At 36.7% G+C, this 13,165-nt stretch overlaps 1 protein-coding gene across 3 annotated transcripts in view; it reads left to right on the top strand.

Annotated features, from left to right (window-relative positions):
- Positions 1–13,165, top strand: part of LOC5569804 — an 818,297-nt gene that overhangs the window by 179,103 nt on the left and 626,029 nt on the right. For all 3 annotated transcript variants that reach the window (XM_021848005.1, XM_021848004.1, XM_021848003.1), the window contains 3 exons: positions 3,803–4,476; positions 4,652–4,897; positions 4,976–5,137. In XM_021848005.1, the coding sequence (XP_021703697.1) occupies positions 4,108–4,476; positions 4,652–4,897; positions 4,976–5,137 (777 nt within the window). In that variant the 5' untranslated portion in view covers positions 3,803–4,107. The remainder of the gene's footprint in view (positions 1–3,802; positions 4,477–4,651; positions 4,898–4,975; positions 5,138–13,165) is intronic.

The raw sequence follows: 13,165 nt of genomic DNA, 5'->3' as shown, positions 1-13,165 counted from the left end.
CCTCTTAGAGCAATTATTATAGAACTCCCACAGCATACTCAGATTCAGAATTGCTGTAGACATTTCTGAAAGTAGTTTTTAGTTAATTCCTGATTTTTTTTTTTATCAAATTCCTACTGATATGTTGAGCATTATTCATAAAAAATATTTAAAGCAGATTGAGATGATATTTTAAAATTGTTGAATTGTTGAAGAAATTTCGAAAAAATCCAAATTTATCCCATTGGTCACCACCAGCAAGCAAGTAATTTGATTGGTTTTCAACGTGACCTGTTGTCAGGTTCTCCAGTGTTGTGCACTTGAAAATTCAAAGTTTGGCTTCGTTTTATAATCACCTTACCGATATAAATATAAAAGAGATTCACATTGTTAATATGAATGATAACAAAAGTTGATCCAATGAATAATCCCCAAGACAGAACTGGTAGTAGGTTTCTTTTTAGAGACTTGGTTTCTATTTTGATGCAAGTCGCTAAAAAGTCTCTATTTTTAATGGAAGGTCTCTCAAGTGTCTATTTCAACCAAAATGGTCTTGAAAGCCTTTTTTCATTATTTTAATTGTATCCTGATGCAAAATTGTACAGGCTGCAAAGAATCCTTCAGAGACTATAACGGGTTCAAAAGACTCTTCAAGAATTTCGTCTCAGATTCAAGAAAAAGCTTTAGAAGTTGTCGTAGTTAATTTTATTTCCGATCATTCCACAAATTTCTATAGAGATTCGGTCCCATGTTTTTCTGAGAAATTTCGTTAGAAAATCCTGCGGAATACTATTCCGATATTCGATGGTTTTTTTTACCTTGTAAAACTACTAAAACGTCAGTACGAGTTCATCAGTTATTTCAGAGATTTGTGTTTATTAAGGGTGACTTTAAAACTTACACTTAGTAGTTGTCAGAGGTTACTCTAGGACTTTCTTTATAAATACCTCACGGAAATTTTTCTTAGCTTCACTGTGCACAAATATTTGCAACGTTTGTCCTACCCATGGTTTCGAACGTGGACGCGCCTCTGATTGAAATCATTCTGAAAGGTCTGTAGATGAGTTGCTGAACCCTTGAGAAATCCCTGAGACATTTATTGTGGTTTATGTGTAGTGTACGCATTCCTTTTTGAACTCTTGACAGTGAACCTGGCAACTATTACCGCTGATAATTTGATCGATTGGTCAACACCAGTGTTCCTCTGAAAAATTAAAATTGGTTGTACTTTGTAATAGTACTGAACGAATATCCTGAAGCAAATGCTAGTAATTTCCACGGAAGTAACATTGAAACGAAACCTTGGATATCTTGGACACTCTTAAGAAATTTTTTGAAGGTATCCAGAACAAGAATGTTGGTGGAAATTCCGAAGAATCACGGAATGAATACCTTATGAAACCTTCGTGATTTCCAATGGAAAACTTGAGCAAATGCCTGAAATAATTTCTAATGCAGAAATAGTTCATATGAAAACCCTTATAATAAAACCTGACCCAATTCCCTGAGGAATCCTTTTAGAAATCCATTTAACAAATTCTTCCTGTTCCCTGTCTTATCTCTCTTTGGCCTCCTCTTTTTTATCTCTATTTGATTCCAATTTGATATTCTTTTACAATTTTCAATCACTTAGTCGCTACCAGCCCTGTTCGAGAATCTTTTCAGGTTTATTTCTATAGATTGTGAAGAAGTTTGTCTAGGATTACTATAAAGCAGATTGTCAGAAAAAAGTTTAAGATATCTTTAAAAGTTTTCTCTATAAATTTCTCTATGGATTCTTTTACCCACAACTCTACGAGGGATTACTCTTCCAATTTCAAGAATTCGATTAAGATGTTTCTGAAATTATCTCCAGGACTGACACAAATTTCGTGACTCACGATCGAAAGTTGCATGAAGATTCCCGAAACATATGACAGTGGAAAGCATTTGCACGTGTTTGTATGTTAGGATGGATTCAGAGGCCCATAAGCCTCTCTCAGCCTTCTGTTTCTAGCAACAAGAACTAATGGGATTTTTTCGTTTGTTGTTTTCATACGGAAACGGTTCCCATATACGTGCGTGTGCTGGAAAGAGAGAGGTTAGATTAAACTAGTGCTCCTTTCTTATAAAGGATTACTACATTAAACGCCAGATTGCCTCATAAATCTCGAAAACTTATTCAAACAGACTCAAGTCAGAAAAGTAAACAAACTTTTTCACTTTTAGAACGTTTATTTTAAATTCACAAAACGGTGTAAGTACGGTTTTCAACTTTCGCAACCTAATCATTACTTTCACATTCATTTGTATGGCGAAAAAAACAAAACCACGAATCAGAACAAAACACTATTTTAGTCGATTTTACACTGGTACAAAAACGTCGTAAGTAACTGAATGAAACGGCTTATCGTTTTGCCACACATTGTTTTATGGGAAACGATAGGAACTACCTAGTGCTAACGTGAGCTGCATACAATCAAAATTTATGCGATGTACACGGCGAAAAAATGTTAAAAGGGGGATTTATTTTAAATTGTTTTAGAAGACAGATTGTGATTCTTTTTAATTAATTTTCCCAAACCCGTATGAAAGTTACTTACGTCGATTTAAAAAAGGAATCAAAAAATGTTGGGAAATCCCAGTAAATCGGAGCAAAAAATACAATTCAAAATGACTTGCATTTTTTTACTGTGATTCTTCAGCAGGAATTTTATCCAAGAACTCTAACGAAAAAAATGCTAAAGTAATCACAAACCGTACTCTTCATGGATAGCTCATATAAGGGTTCCTAATAACTTAGTATTAGTAGTATTATAAAGCAGTGTAATGTCACTTTGGGTCGACATGGTTTAACTGGGTGATTATTTGGTTTAATATGTGCGTAATGTATAGAGAAGTCTGGGAAAACACGGATATTGCTAAATTCTCGCGCTCCTTTTCAAAAGGACCTACATATGTAACAATGAGAGCTACTCTCCTCTCTCACTCTCTTTTGACTGTAGCAGTGCAATACTATAGCTTTCGGGAAGTTTTTCACTATATTTCACTATATATAAAAAACAATGTCCTTAGCTAGCGTGTCATACAAAAAAAGTAACAGAAGGGATTAAGGTGAAGATGCATCGAAGCCAAATCTCGAGTTTTCTAAAGCACAAATCTAGAGAACATGGCAACTATTCGCGCTGATTATTTGATCGAATGTTTAACTTCCGCGAGTGACCAGTGAGTTGAATTTTCATCACAAACGGATTTTTGGTTCTCTTGATTTGTGCTCTTGGAAATTCGAGATTTGGTTTCGATGCATCTTCACCTTAATGTGGTTCAGTTATTATTCAAAGAGAAAGTAAACAAAGAGAGTCTCTCAATGTCCCTAGATTCTTTATCATGCTAAAAAACTCATAAAATGGTGTAAGCTAGATCACTATCGACTGCAGTAATGTTGTTTTTAAAACCGTTTTATTTTGCCCATTTTAGGTTACCGTACGCGCCCAGAATAGAATCGATTCCCTTCACCATGCTGACAATGATCGACAGCTAGCTCTCTACAGCGTTGAAATTCGAGGCGGGACATTGACTTGGGTGACTGATACCTACGTATTGTCGACTTTGGCACTTTTAAGTGGGGAACCGCGATGGCTTTGAACTTAGCTTTGAATGCGTTGACGCGTTACTTTTTGTTTGTGCTGAAATTGATTCTTAGGTTCGAAGTACAAAAATGCTGACCTGTATCCCTCATAAGAAAACGAAACGTGGAAGCTTGCTGTTTGCCTATTGTGGGATTTTTGCCTCCGATAATTATAATTGAACATTGATTGACGTTTCTTTTCTTATATTCTCGCAGATTTTCTCCAACGAAAATGTTCATTTTGTAAACCGAAAGGGGTGCGATTGACCCCAGAAAGTCAAGCCAAGCCAAACCGACCCGGGCTCATCGGAAAACGGACGCAAAATGCCGGTTTTCGCGAACTGCCATCAGTTCGGAGAGCGCCTAGGACTCCACCACTTCTTCCTTCGATAAGAAGCCGGACCAGGAGACCTTCAAACGACCGGAACGGATCAGCTTTAGAGCACACAAACGGACACAGGCAATCCCTACACGGAATTATCGCAAACGGAACATCGTAACAAACAGACTGAGAAATCGCCATGAAACCGCCAACTGCAGAGGACTCCGCTACGCCGGTCAAGTCTGAGATGTCGACTTCCGGCACGGGTAGCGGAACGCCCACTACGGTGGCGTCCACATCGACGCAAACCCAAGCACAACCACAGCAGACACCCGGCGGAGGAACCGGAAGCAACACCTCAAACGCCTTCGGGACGGTGAAATATCGGATCAAACCGCCATCGGCAGCACATGCCACGTCGTCGTCGACGGCATCCGGACCCCCCAACGCTGGATGCTTCATCAAGCCTTCGCTGTCGCTAAACTCACTGCCACCGCAAGGTCCCCACGAGGGGTCCGAGATGGCACAAAACAGACTGAGAATCGATCGGCCATACAATAGCTTAAAGGTTAGTTGAAGTTAATTGCTAATCTTAAACATTAGATTGATGCAGATTTTGAAGTGTTTGCTCCCCTATGCTTAAACGGTATCAAGTATCACTAAAAAATAAATTTCTTCAACATCATTTCGTTCAGTTCGTTCAACATTCTTATGCAAATTAACCTTTTTTCACCAAATTCAAGAAAAAGCGCGACTCAGAGCGCGAACTGTGGCGCCGGTCGTGGGGCAGCGGGCACAGCCATAGCTCCTGCAGCTTGCAGAGCAGCATCACGACCGGCATCGGCAAAGACGACTTCTGGGCGGCACTGCAGACCAACTACAATTTTATCATGGACACGAACCTTCTCGACAGCTGTCGGGAAGCGCGAGGCGAAATCGAAGGGTCCGTTGTGCGACCCCGGGAGGACCACATGGACTACTATCGGAGGGTGAGTCGCACGCGTCATCATCATCGGATAAAACCTATTCCGGGAACGGATTGAATCATCTTCGCTTTTTCGTTTTAGGCCATGTTCAAACCCTCTCCGATGCAGACGTTCTACGGAGATCCCCGCCTGCTGCGGCAGTGGATCAGGGAGATGGAGATTCGCATTTCACGGATTCCTTCGATTACGGAGACGAAGCGGTTGAACACGGAGCAGTTGCTGAGGCTCTCTGGAGAACATTCGGTGAGTAAATCGCAGCAATCTATTTTTGAACGACGCTGAAGACAAACATCGTGCTAAGAATAGTTTTACGGTTGGAAATAATCCTCGGATGGATTTCAAGTGCCAAAGCAACCCATCTGAATCGTGAGTGAATTGATGGGCTCTTACCGTTTTTAAGAAGAACAACGAAAATCGACTTCAATTCTGCGTATCGATAAATCAATCTGGATTAGTCAGCTTGGACGCCCAGAGCAGTAGGCGTAATCGCTCAATTTATGCATCGCCTACTATTTGTTAGCGCACCCCTACCGCCTCCCAATGCCTCGACTACTGCGCTGAGCGCATCGCGGTTTTGTTTGACAATGTTATGCGTCACCGGAGCAAAGAAGGCTGTGACGAATGTAAGGCAGGGGCGGCAGCATGCTGAGATTTACCTAATGTTTATTTTGGTGCGCCAAACTGTTTCCATCTTCTGGCTACTGTGTGAGAAGCGTTTTGTTTCTGCAATGGCCCACTTGGACTGCGCTTGGGTTGCATGTGGCGACAAAACAGGCGGGCGTCATGCGTGGTCGGATCGGACCAGCAGAAGCCATGTTTGTTATGTGTATTGATTATTATGTTTTGGCGTGCAGTAACCCACATTTTGGACGTTTGTCCCTTCGCTCTATGATGTTTACCCATCCGGGGGACGTAAATTTAATATCAACATAAAAGACGACATGTGGGGCGGCGGAAAGTTGTTTGTGGTTATTGCATAACCGGGACGACAGATTTATGCACATCGTCTTTGTGAATTAGAATGTAGAACAACACACGGAAGTCAAGTCAATGCATTCGGACAGATATTTAGATATGATGACGAATGGACTTTGGCGCCGAACTTGGCACTTTGAGAAAGTCGGCAAAATTATGTGTCCACAGAAGTTGTGAAAATTTCCTCAACGGAAGTTTTCCTACGCAGATTTGGTTGTCATTTAGCAAATAAGTACAGATTTTACTGTAGAGAATACCAGTATCAAGAAGATATTTGCATTTGTTTTTGCGATTTTCGTAGAATTTACGTTTTAGTTTAAACTCGGAATACCGTATGAGTTGATTAACCTTTACGTTACCGGCCTCCGACAAGGTATTTTCAAACAGCTGCCATTTCGTCAATTTCCATTCGATTTTTTTGAAACTACCCTCAGTTTACTTTAAAAAGGTTTCAGTTATTTGTCATAAATGGACAATTCTGTATTCGGAACCATGCCGGAGATATTCCGGGTTGTACTGGGGTCACAAGGGTGACACAGGTTCCGCCAGGGCCTCTTTGAGGACATTTCGGAAACATACCGTGCGACGTATCAATCTTCGTGAATTCGAGAGAACTTGTCAATAAAAGAAGAAAAAGCTCTGTACGAACAGATGTGGCCACTCCAGATCTCCAGGCACAGGTTCCACGATGGTTTTTTGGGCAACATTTCCATTTTATGTCCAAAAACATACCGTGCGACATCTCAATCTTAATGAATTTTAAATAACTTGTCAATAAATGAAAAACAACACGGTAAAAAGATTTGGCCACTCCAGAGCTTCTGGTACAAGTTCTATAAGGGCTTCTTTGGGTATATATCTGCTTTAGTCTCAATCTTTGTGAATTGTAAAAAAAAACATGTCAATAAAAGAAGAATCAAGTTATTAACGTGTGATGTGGCCACTCCATAGCTACAAGCACAGGTTCCACCAGGGCATCCTAGGAGATATTTCTGTTTTATGTCCATAACAAATCGTGTGACGTGTCAATCTTCGTGAATTCGATAGAACATGTCAATTAATGAGGAATAGACCTTATGCATTGGCGTAGCTAGGATTTTTTCCTGGAGGGGGCCTAGGGGGGGGCCTAGAAAATTCTTGATTTACCGAAGTAATAATCACGATTTTCGCAAATTTCGTAGTTTGCGAAAATTTGCGTTGATTTTATCTGTTTGTGTTTTTGTCTCATATCAGTTATTATCTCTGAATATCAGTAATGCTTGTAAATTACAATTTTCATTACGGAAAATTCGACACGAATGCCACACGTATGGTAAAGTGTCCTAAATAAATAATAATAATAATAATAATAATAATAACTACGGAAAATATCAATTCTTTGTCTAATCCAGTAAAAAAATACTTCAAGAATTTTTCCAAAGAACTCACGAAGAATATCCCTTTGCAGTTCTTGCACAAACTTTTCAAGTATCGGGGATCTCTTCATGAACTATTTTCGTTCTTTTCCAGTGCAAGAACGCCTTTACCAGTTTTCACTCAGTTTTTGCTGGGACTCCCACGGAATAAGTAGCTATTATTAAACAGATTTTTCCCGGAGTTTCTTTAGGTTTTATAATCTGGAATTTTTCGAAGAAACTGTATCAAACTGCTCTAAAGAAGACATCAGAATTTCAAACATTTGGTTTGGTTTGACTTTATTAACGAGATTTTTAGCCCTGGACTAGTTCATCTCGGGAAATTTCAAACATTTCTCCATGAAGCTAAACTACGTACTTATCACACATAAATTTTTATTGTTGAAAATATCATTAAGTTGTTCATTAAAAATGTATTAAGGATTTTCTGGAAATACTTAGGATTTCTCCAAGAAATATTACAATAAATACTACCAATATTGTGTTCAAAAATCTCTCTGAAATTCTTAAAGTCAGGGTGCCGACTACCTGGAAAACCTGGAAAGTCAGGGAATGTCAGGGAATCCAATTTTTGACCTGGAAAGTCAGGGAATTTTACTACAGGTAAGGGAAAATTATCTATCAATACTATATTACAACATCAAACGAGTTGATTATCTGCAAATCATTGAATACGATAAATTTGTTGGACGAAATAGGTAATCAATCTTAGCTATTAACCTTTGATAAAGCGCTGTTATGTATGGTAAAGTAAACTATATTTTACTATCTATGAAAAAATCCTCGGAATTTCGAACTTTGAAAATGTGATGAATAAGGTTCCAAGCGCTACTTTAGGATTTTCATTAGGAGCTTTCCCATACTGATGTTTAGAATCGCAGAATGAACACAAAGATATTCTGGAGATTCTTCTGAAATTCTCCTTAAGTGTTCAATCTGCGATTCTTTGCAATTTGTTATGTCTGGATCACCCCGCTATCATAAATTTAATTTTATTGACAATATCATCGGCCTTTTCCGGTGAAATTAAAATTGTAACATTTACCGAATTATTGTGAGTCGAAATTTTAGTGCTTTTCCCCTGCTCCAAGATTTTAAAAAACCCAGAAATTCTCTAAATAGAATTTCTGCTATGAAAGATTGAAATTTTGTGAGATTTCTTGAAGATACTCTTAGAAGAACCGATTATTGAATTCTTGGAGCAGTTCCTCACAGCATTGCTGGAGGCACGACACTCAAGTGATCAGTTTAAACACGCTCTAGGAAATTATCTAACAGTTGTATTCGAGTAAAGTGAAAGCCTTTGCTAAACTGAGCGAAAGCTTTTTCTTTATACGACCTATTTCGGTCTAAATAAAGACCTTGATTTTCCTTGTAGTTGCTCAAAATTTGACGGCACTTGAAGTAATACATCAAAATCTAGAATGTTGAGAAAGTGTACTGCGATATGCCAAACTTGGGTAACAAAACGTAGCGCTGAGCCCGACAACTATATTTTTATTTCGTCTTTAAACCAAATTCAGTACTCTGAAATGTTTCTGAAAAATTACGGGAAAAGTGAGGGAATTTTAATTTCCAAATTGAGTCGACACCCTGTAGAGGATTGCTTGAAAAATTCACAGCAAAAATTATTAATTCTCTCTTGATTTCTCCTAATATTCCACAAGGTTTTCATAAATAATGAAATAAGATTTAACTGGGAAAATGTTCTTAGTGATTTCTCAGAGAAGTTTTCAACAAATCTATCTACATTTTTTCAAAGAAAATTGTCTAAGTGTTTCTTTAGATTTATCTAAAAATCCCCGAATTCCTTACCCATATTTTTTCAATTCAATAATTTCAAAGTTTTTAGTGGAATGGGTTCAGCTATTCTTTCATAAATTTTCGAGAAATTTGTTCAGAGATTTCTCTTTTTTTATTATTAAAGTTCAAATTGAATTTGGAAAAATATTGAACTCTTATCGGGAAACTCAAGAATTAATCGTAGAATTTTTGGAACTTTCTGAGTTCCTGACGATGTTACTTTCAGAAACAGCTTTGGCATTTTTTGTAGGATTAACTACAAAAATTCTTGTTAATTTTTATCGTCTTTATAATAGACAATGGTTTATGTTAAAACAGATGGGATTTTTATGAAGGTGTTTGTATCTTACATTTTAGAAAACGTTTCGCATGAACTCCGAAGCTTTAATATGGCAGATTAATCTAAAAACTTTTAACTATTGTGGTAGAACTGTAAAAGTTGAAGGTGTAAATATTGGCGGTTTTTATCAAGAATTCTGCTAAAAATGTTTTATAACAAAATTCAGAATTTAAAACTTGGAGTAAATTTCTGCATACCTTTGAAAATTTGTTGAGGAATTCCTGATGGATTTTCAGAAATCAGGAGCCATACGTATAAAAACTCTGAAAACTCCTGGAATTCATTTTTCTCCTTATGATTCTTTAAAATATTGCTTTTTGGAGTACGAATTTTTGTACGAAGGTGCCTAAGAATACGATATGTGAATGAAGAAGAAACAACAAAATGTTAAATCAGATCGAAACAATTAAAGATAAGTGATTATCTATATTTTTTCTCTAGAGGTGAATCAATGGGCTGGATAAATAAACAACAAACTGCAGGATAATTGACATCGCTCAAATCATGTTAAAAAAAAAAAACAAATTTCTCAAGGATCTCCATCACAATCTTCATAATTAAGCCAAAATGCCTCTAGGAATTCCGCCTTGAAAATGTACAAAAATTCAATGCCTAAATATATATTTTTTGCAGAATTTATAAAACAATTTCTGAAACATTGTTTTAAGGAAGATCTTCAAAAATTTCTTTATGAATTTCTTAATTAATCCCTGCCCAGTTATTTTGCTAAATTGCTAATTTTGGAAGTAAAAATATGCCTGGGATTTTTGAATAAATTTCTTCTGGAGATTCGAAGCCATAAGACATTCCAAAAATACTTTTCGTATATAATTCCTGTAGAATCTGGGGATTTGAAGTAGAATTTACAACAAAAAAACAAAGGAGAATTTGTAACGCAATTTACAATGCATTTTAAAAATAATTCTGAAAGACTCATAATGAACTTTGCGAAAAAGTTTTTAATAACTTTTTTGGGAAAGCTAGGGTCATTTACGGCTTCTTCAAAACACATCAATGAAAACATTCAGATGTTTCTTTGTTTTGTCAGCTTCCCGTTGACGAGATTGCCGAGACTGGACGAACAATTTCACCATAGATGCTATCAATTCAAATGAACACGCCTCAAAGTGCGACTGATCTGGAGATTTGCCTACAGTTCTTATGGAATATCTGCCAAAGAGAATATTTAAGGCTGCCGACATTAGTCACACGGATATTGGTTGTTCAAAGCGTTATAAATAAGTTTCCAAGAAGGTTATAACATGTCTATCGGTGTGAATTGATAGAGGATTGAGCAGCGCATACATGTAAACAGGCAAAAACGTAATTTGACTGCTGATGTTCGAGAAAATTGCAAAAGAAGCGCGACATCGGTTTGGACTGCCAAGAATACGTAAATTCCCCTTTATGAAGGAATTTGACAGAATCAACGATTATTTAGAAAAAAATGTTAGGGCAAAGTTTGAACTTTTTCAAGGTTTAGCAATTTTTAGCAAATCTCAATATTATTTGACTACTTTTTAAAAAAAATTGAAGCAAAAGGTATAAACCACTCTTCGATATACCGTCAAACGGGGTGACTTGCAACACTTTTCAACTTCAATCAACCAAAATCATGATCTAAACGTCATCTAAAAATCTAAATTCCTTTATGAACTTTTAATGGTCGACCCGCCTACAGAATGAGGTGACAGAAGATTGAATCGAATTTTTTTATCATTCCAAAAATCATAAAAAAGGTGAAAATTTTCAAATTTCCCTATGCAGGGTGACTTGCAACACTCTATGCTAAATTAGTTTTTGCTATCAAAATGTTGATATTTTTTATTAGTCGCACTTGTTAAGAATTATTATTCATGTATTTGAAGCATTCGAACCATTACAGGAGCATTTTGATTACCTATTTTCAAGAAAATGATTGAGACATTTTTGTATCGGAAAATGAGGCGTAAAATCATCAAGGTCAAATATCTTAATTCAACAATACATTTAACGAGTGTTTGAAGATGATTGACGAATTATGACTCATTTTATTGAAAAGTAGACCTAATACAAAAGTTTTCCACTTTTTTAAAACTCTAAATTCCATGGAAATTAGGTGTTGCAAGTCACCCCGCATAGGTACATCTTTATAATAAGTATTTATATTAAAAAGTTGTTACTAAAATTTCGTAAAATAAAATTCGTTATATTATAACTTATTAGTTGTAGGAACAACATGTAGAGTATTAGTTTTGTGGATTAAATCTATATCATGTTTTCAGGCCACGATTTCGAACCTCCATCAAGTATCAGTTTTAAAGGCATTTAACAGAATTATGTTCAATTTGTAAAAAGATTTCTAATAGCTGCTTTAATTGTGGCTACTACATGAATTATAAGTGACACGTGTTGTAGTACCGATTAATAACAAATTTTCATTTGAATTTTGTGTTTTATAGTGAAATTTTATTGTAAATTACTATGTGTTGCAAGTCACCCCGCCGTTGCAAGTCACCCCGTTTGACGGTACATTAATGAATTTGATCACTAAAATTCTTGAGACTGAAAAAAACTTACTTGGTAAGACGTAGTTTAGAGATAAATTAAAAAGTTCATTCATTCGAAATTATTAAAAAAAAATGAAGCGAAAACAGAGAAAGAACATATTGCTGGAATCAAAAAGTATGGCTGATTTTTTTACTTATTTTTGAAGCCTTAGGTAAGTTCGAAATTCTTTGAAGAGATATGTTTTGAATTAGGCCTTGTCTTTCGCCAATAATTGCAGCTATTTTACGTCTTAGAAGTTCCTTTAGTAATTTTGCCTATTTATTTTTTGCCGAGACCTTTTTTATCAATGAATTTCTTTAAAGAAATCTTATGGGGATAATCATCATCACCGGACACCTCGATCAGGGCACCCTCCAAGAACACAGGAAATCGTAATTCAGTTAAAAGGCTACACCATGCTAGAACATTTGAAATAGTATGGTTTGCCCTACTCAGAAAATACGAAATTAAGGAACCGATTTTCTAGGATATTGACGCTTTTTACATAGTATCACAGCATTTTGAAACGGAGATGTCAAGCGACAGCAGGACGATTGATTTTTCGATGGTCGCACAATTCAACGAATTCAGAACCGCCACACTAATGCTGTGAACGACAAGCTAGGTTTTCCCACTATTATTGAACAAAATAAAAGAACGTAACTACTGAAGAATGTTTATCAATAGATTCAGACGATTTCACTTCACTTTAGAATTATGTAAACATTTTTTTTTCATATATATTTTCATTCAAAATTCTGGAGGGGGCCTGGAAGTCTCTGGGGGGGGGCCTGGCCCCCCTGGCCCCCCCTGTTCCTACGCCAATGACCCTATGTTTCCACTCCTGAGCATCACGTAAAGGTTCCAGCCCTATTTTATGACATTACCGTTTTTTGAAGGAAAAAATATGTCAATAAATGAGGAATGACCTCCCTACCAACAGATCTGGCTACTCCAGAGCACAAGGAAAAGGTTTCGCCAAAAACCTTTTTTGAACATTTTCCGATATTTGAACAAAACATGATGTGCCACGGGTAAAGCATAATGAAAATTCTGAAAAGTATTCAAATAAATCTAGGATAAAATACATACAAACTGATGTGGCTCCTCTTCACTGATGTAGTCTTAGGCGAATCTTTCTGAACAAATGTTTTCCACGATTTTTGGAAAATCTGTTATGCAGATCTTCATGAATACGCCAGGAATGCA

The sequence above is a fragment of the Aedes aegypti genome, chromosome 2 (genome assembly GCF_002204515.2).
Source record: "Aedes aegypti strain LVP_AGWG chromosome 2, AaegL5.0 Primary Assembly, whole genome shotgun sequence".
Classification (NCBI taxonomy): domain Eukaryota; kingdom Metazoa; phylum Arthropoda; class Insecta; order Diptera; family Culicidae; genus Aedes; species Aedes aegypti.
The sequence above is the reverse complement of the archived record's forward strand: the minus strand, read 5'-3'. Positions and strand labels throughout refer to the sequence as shown.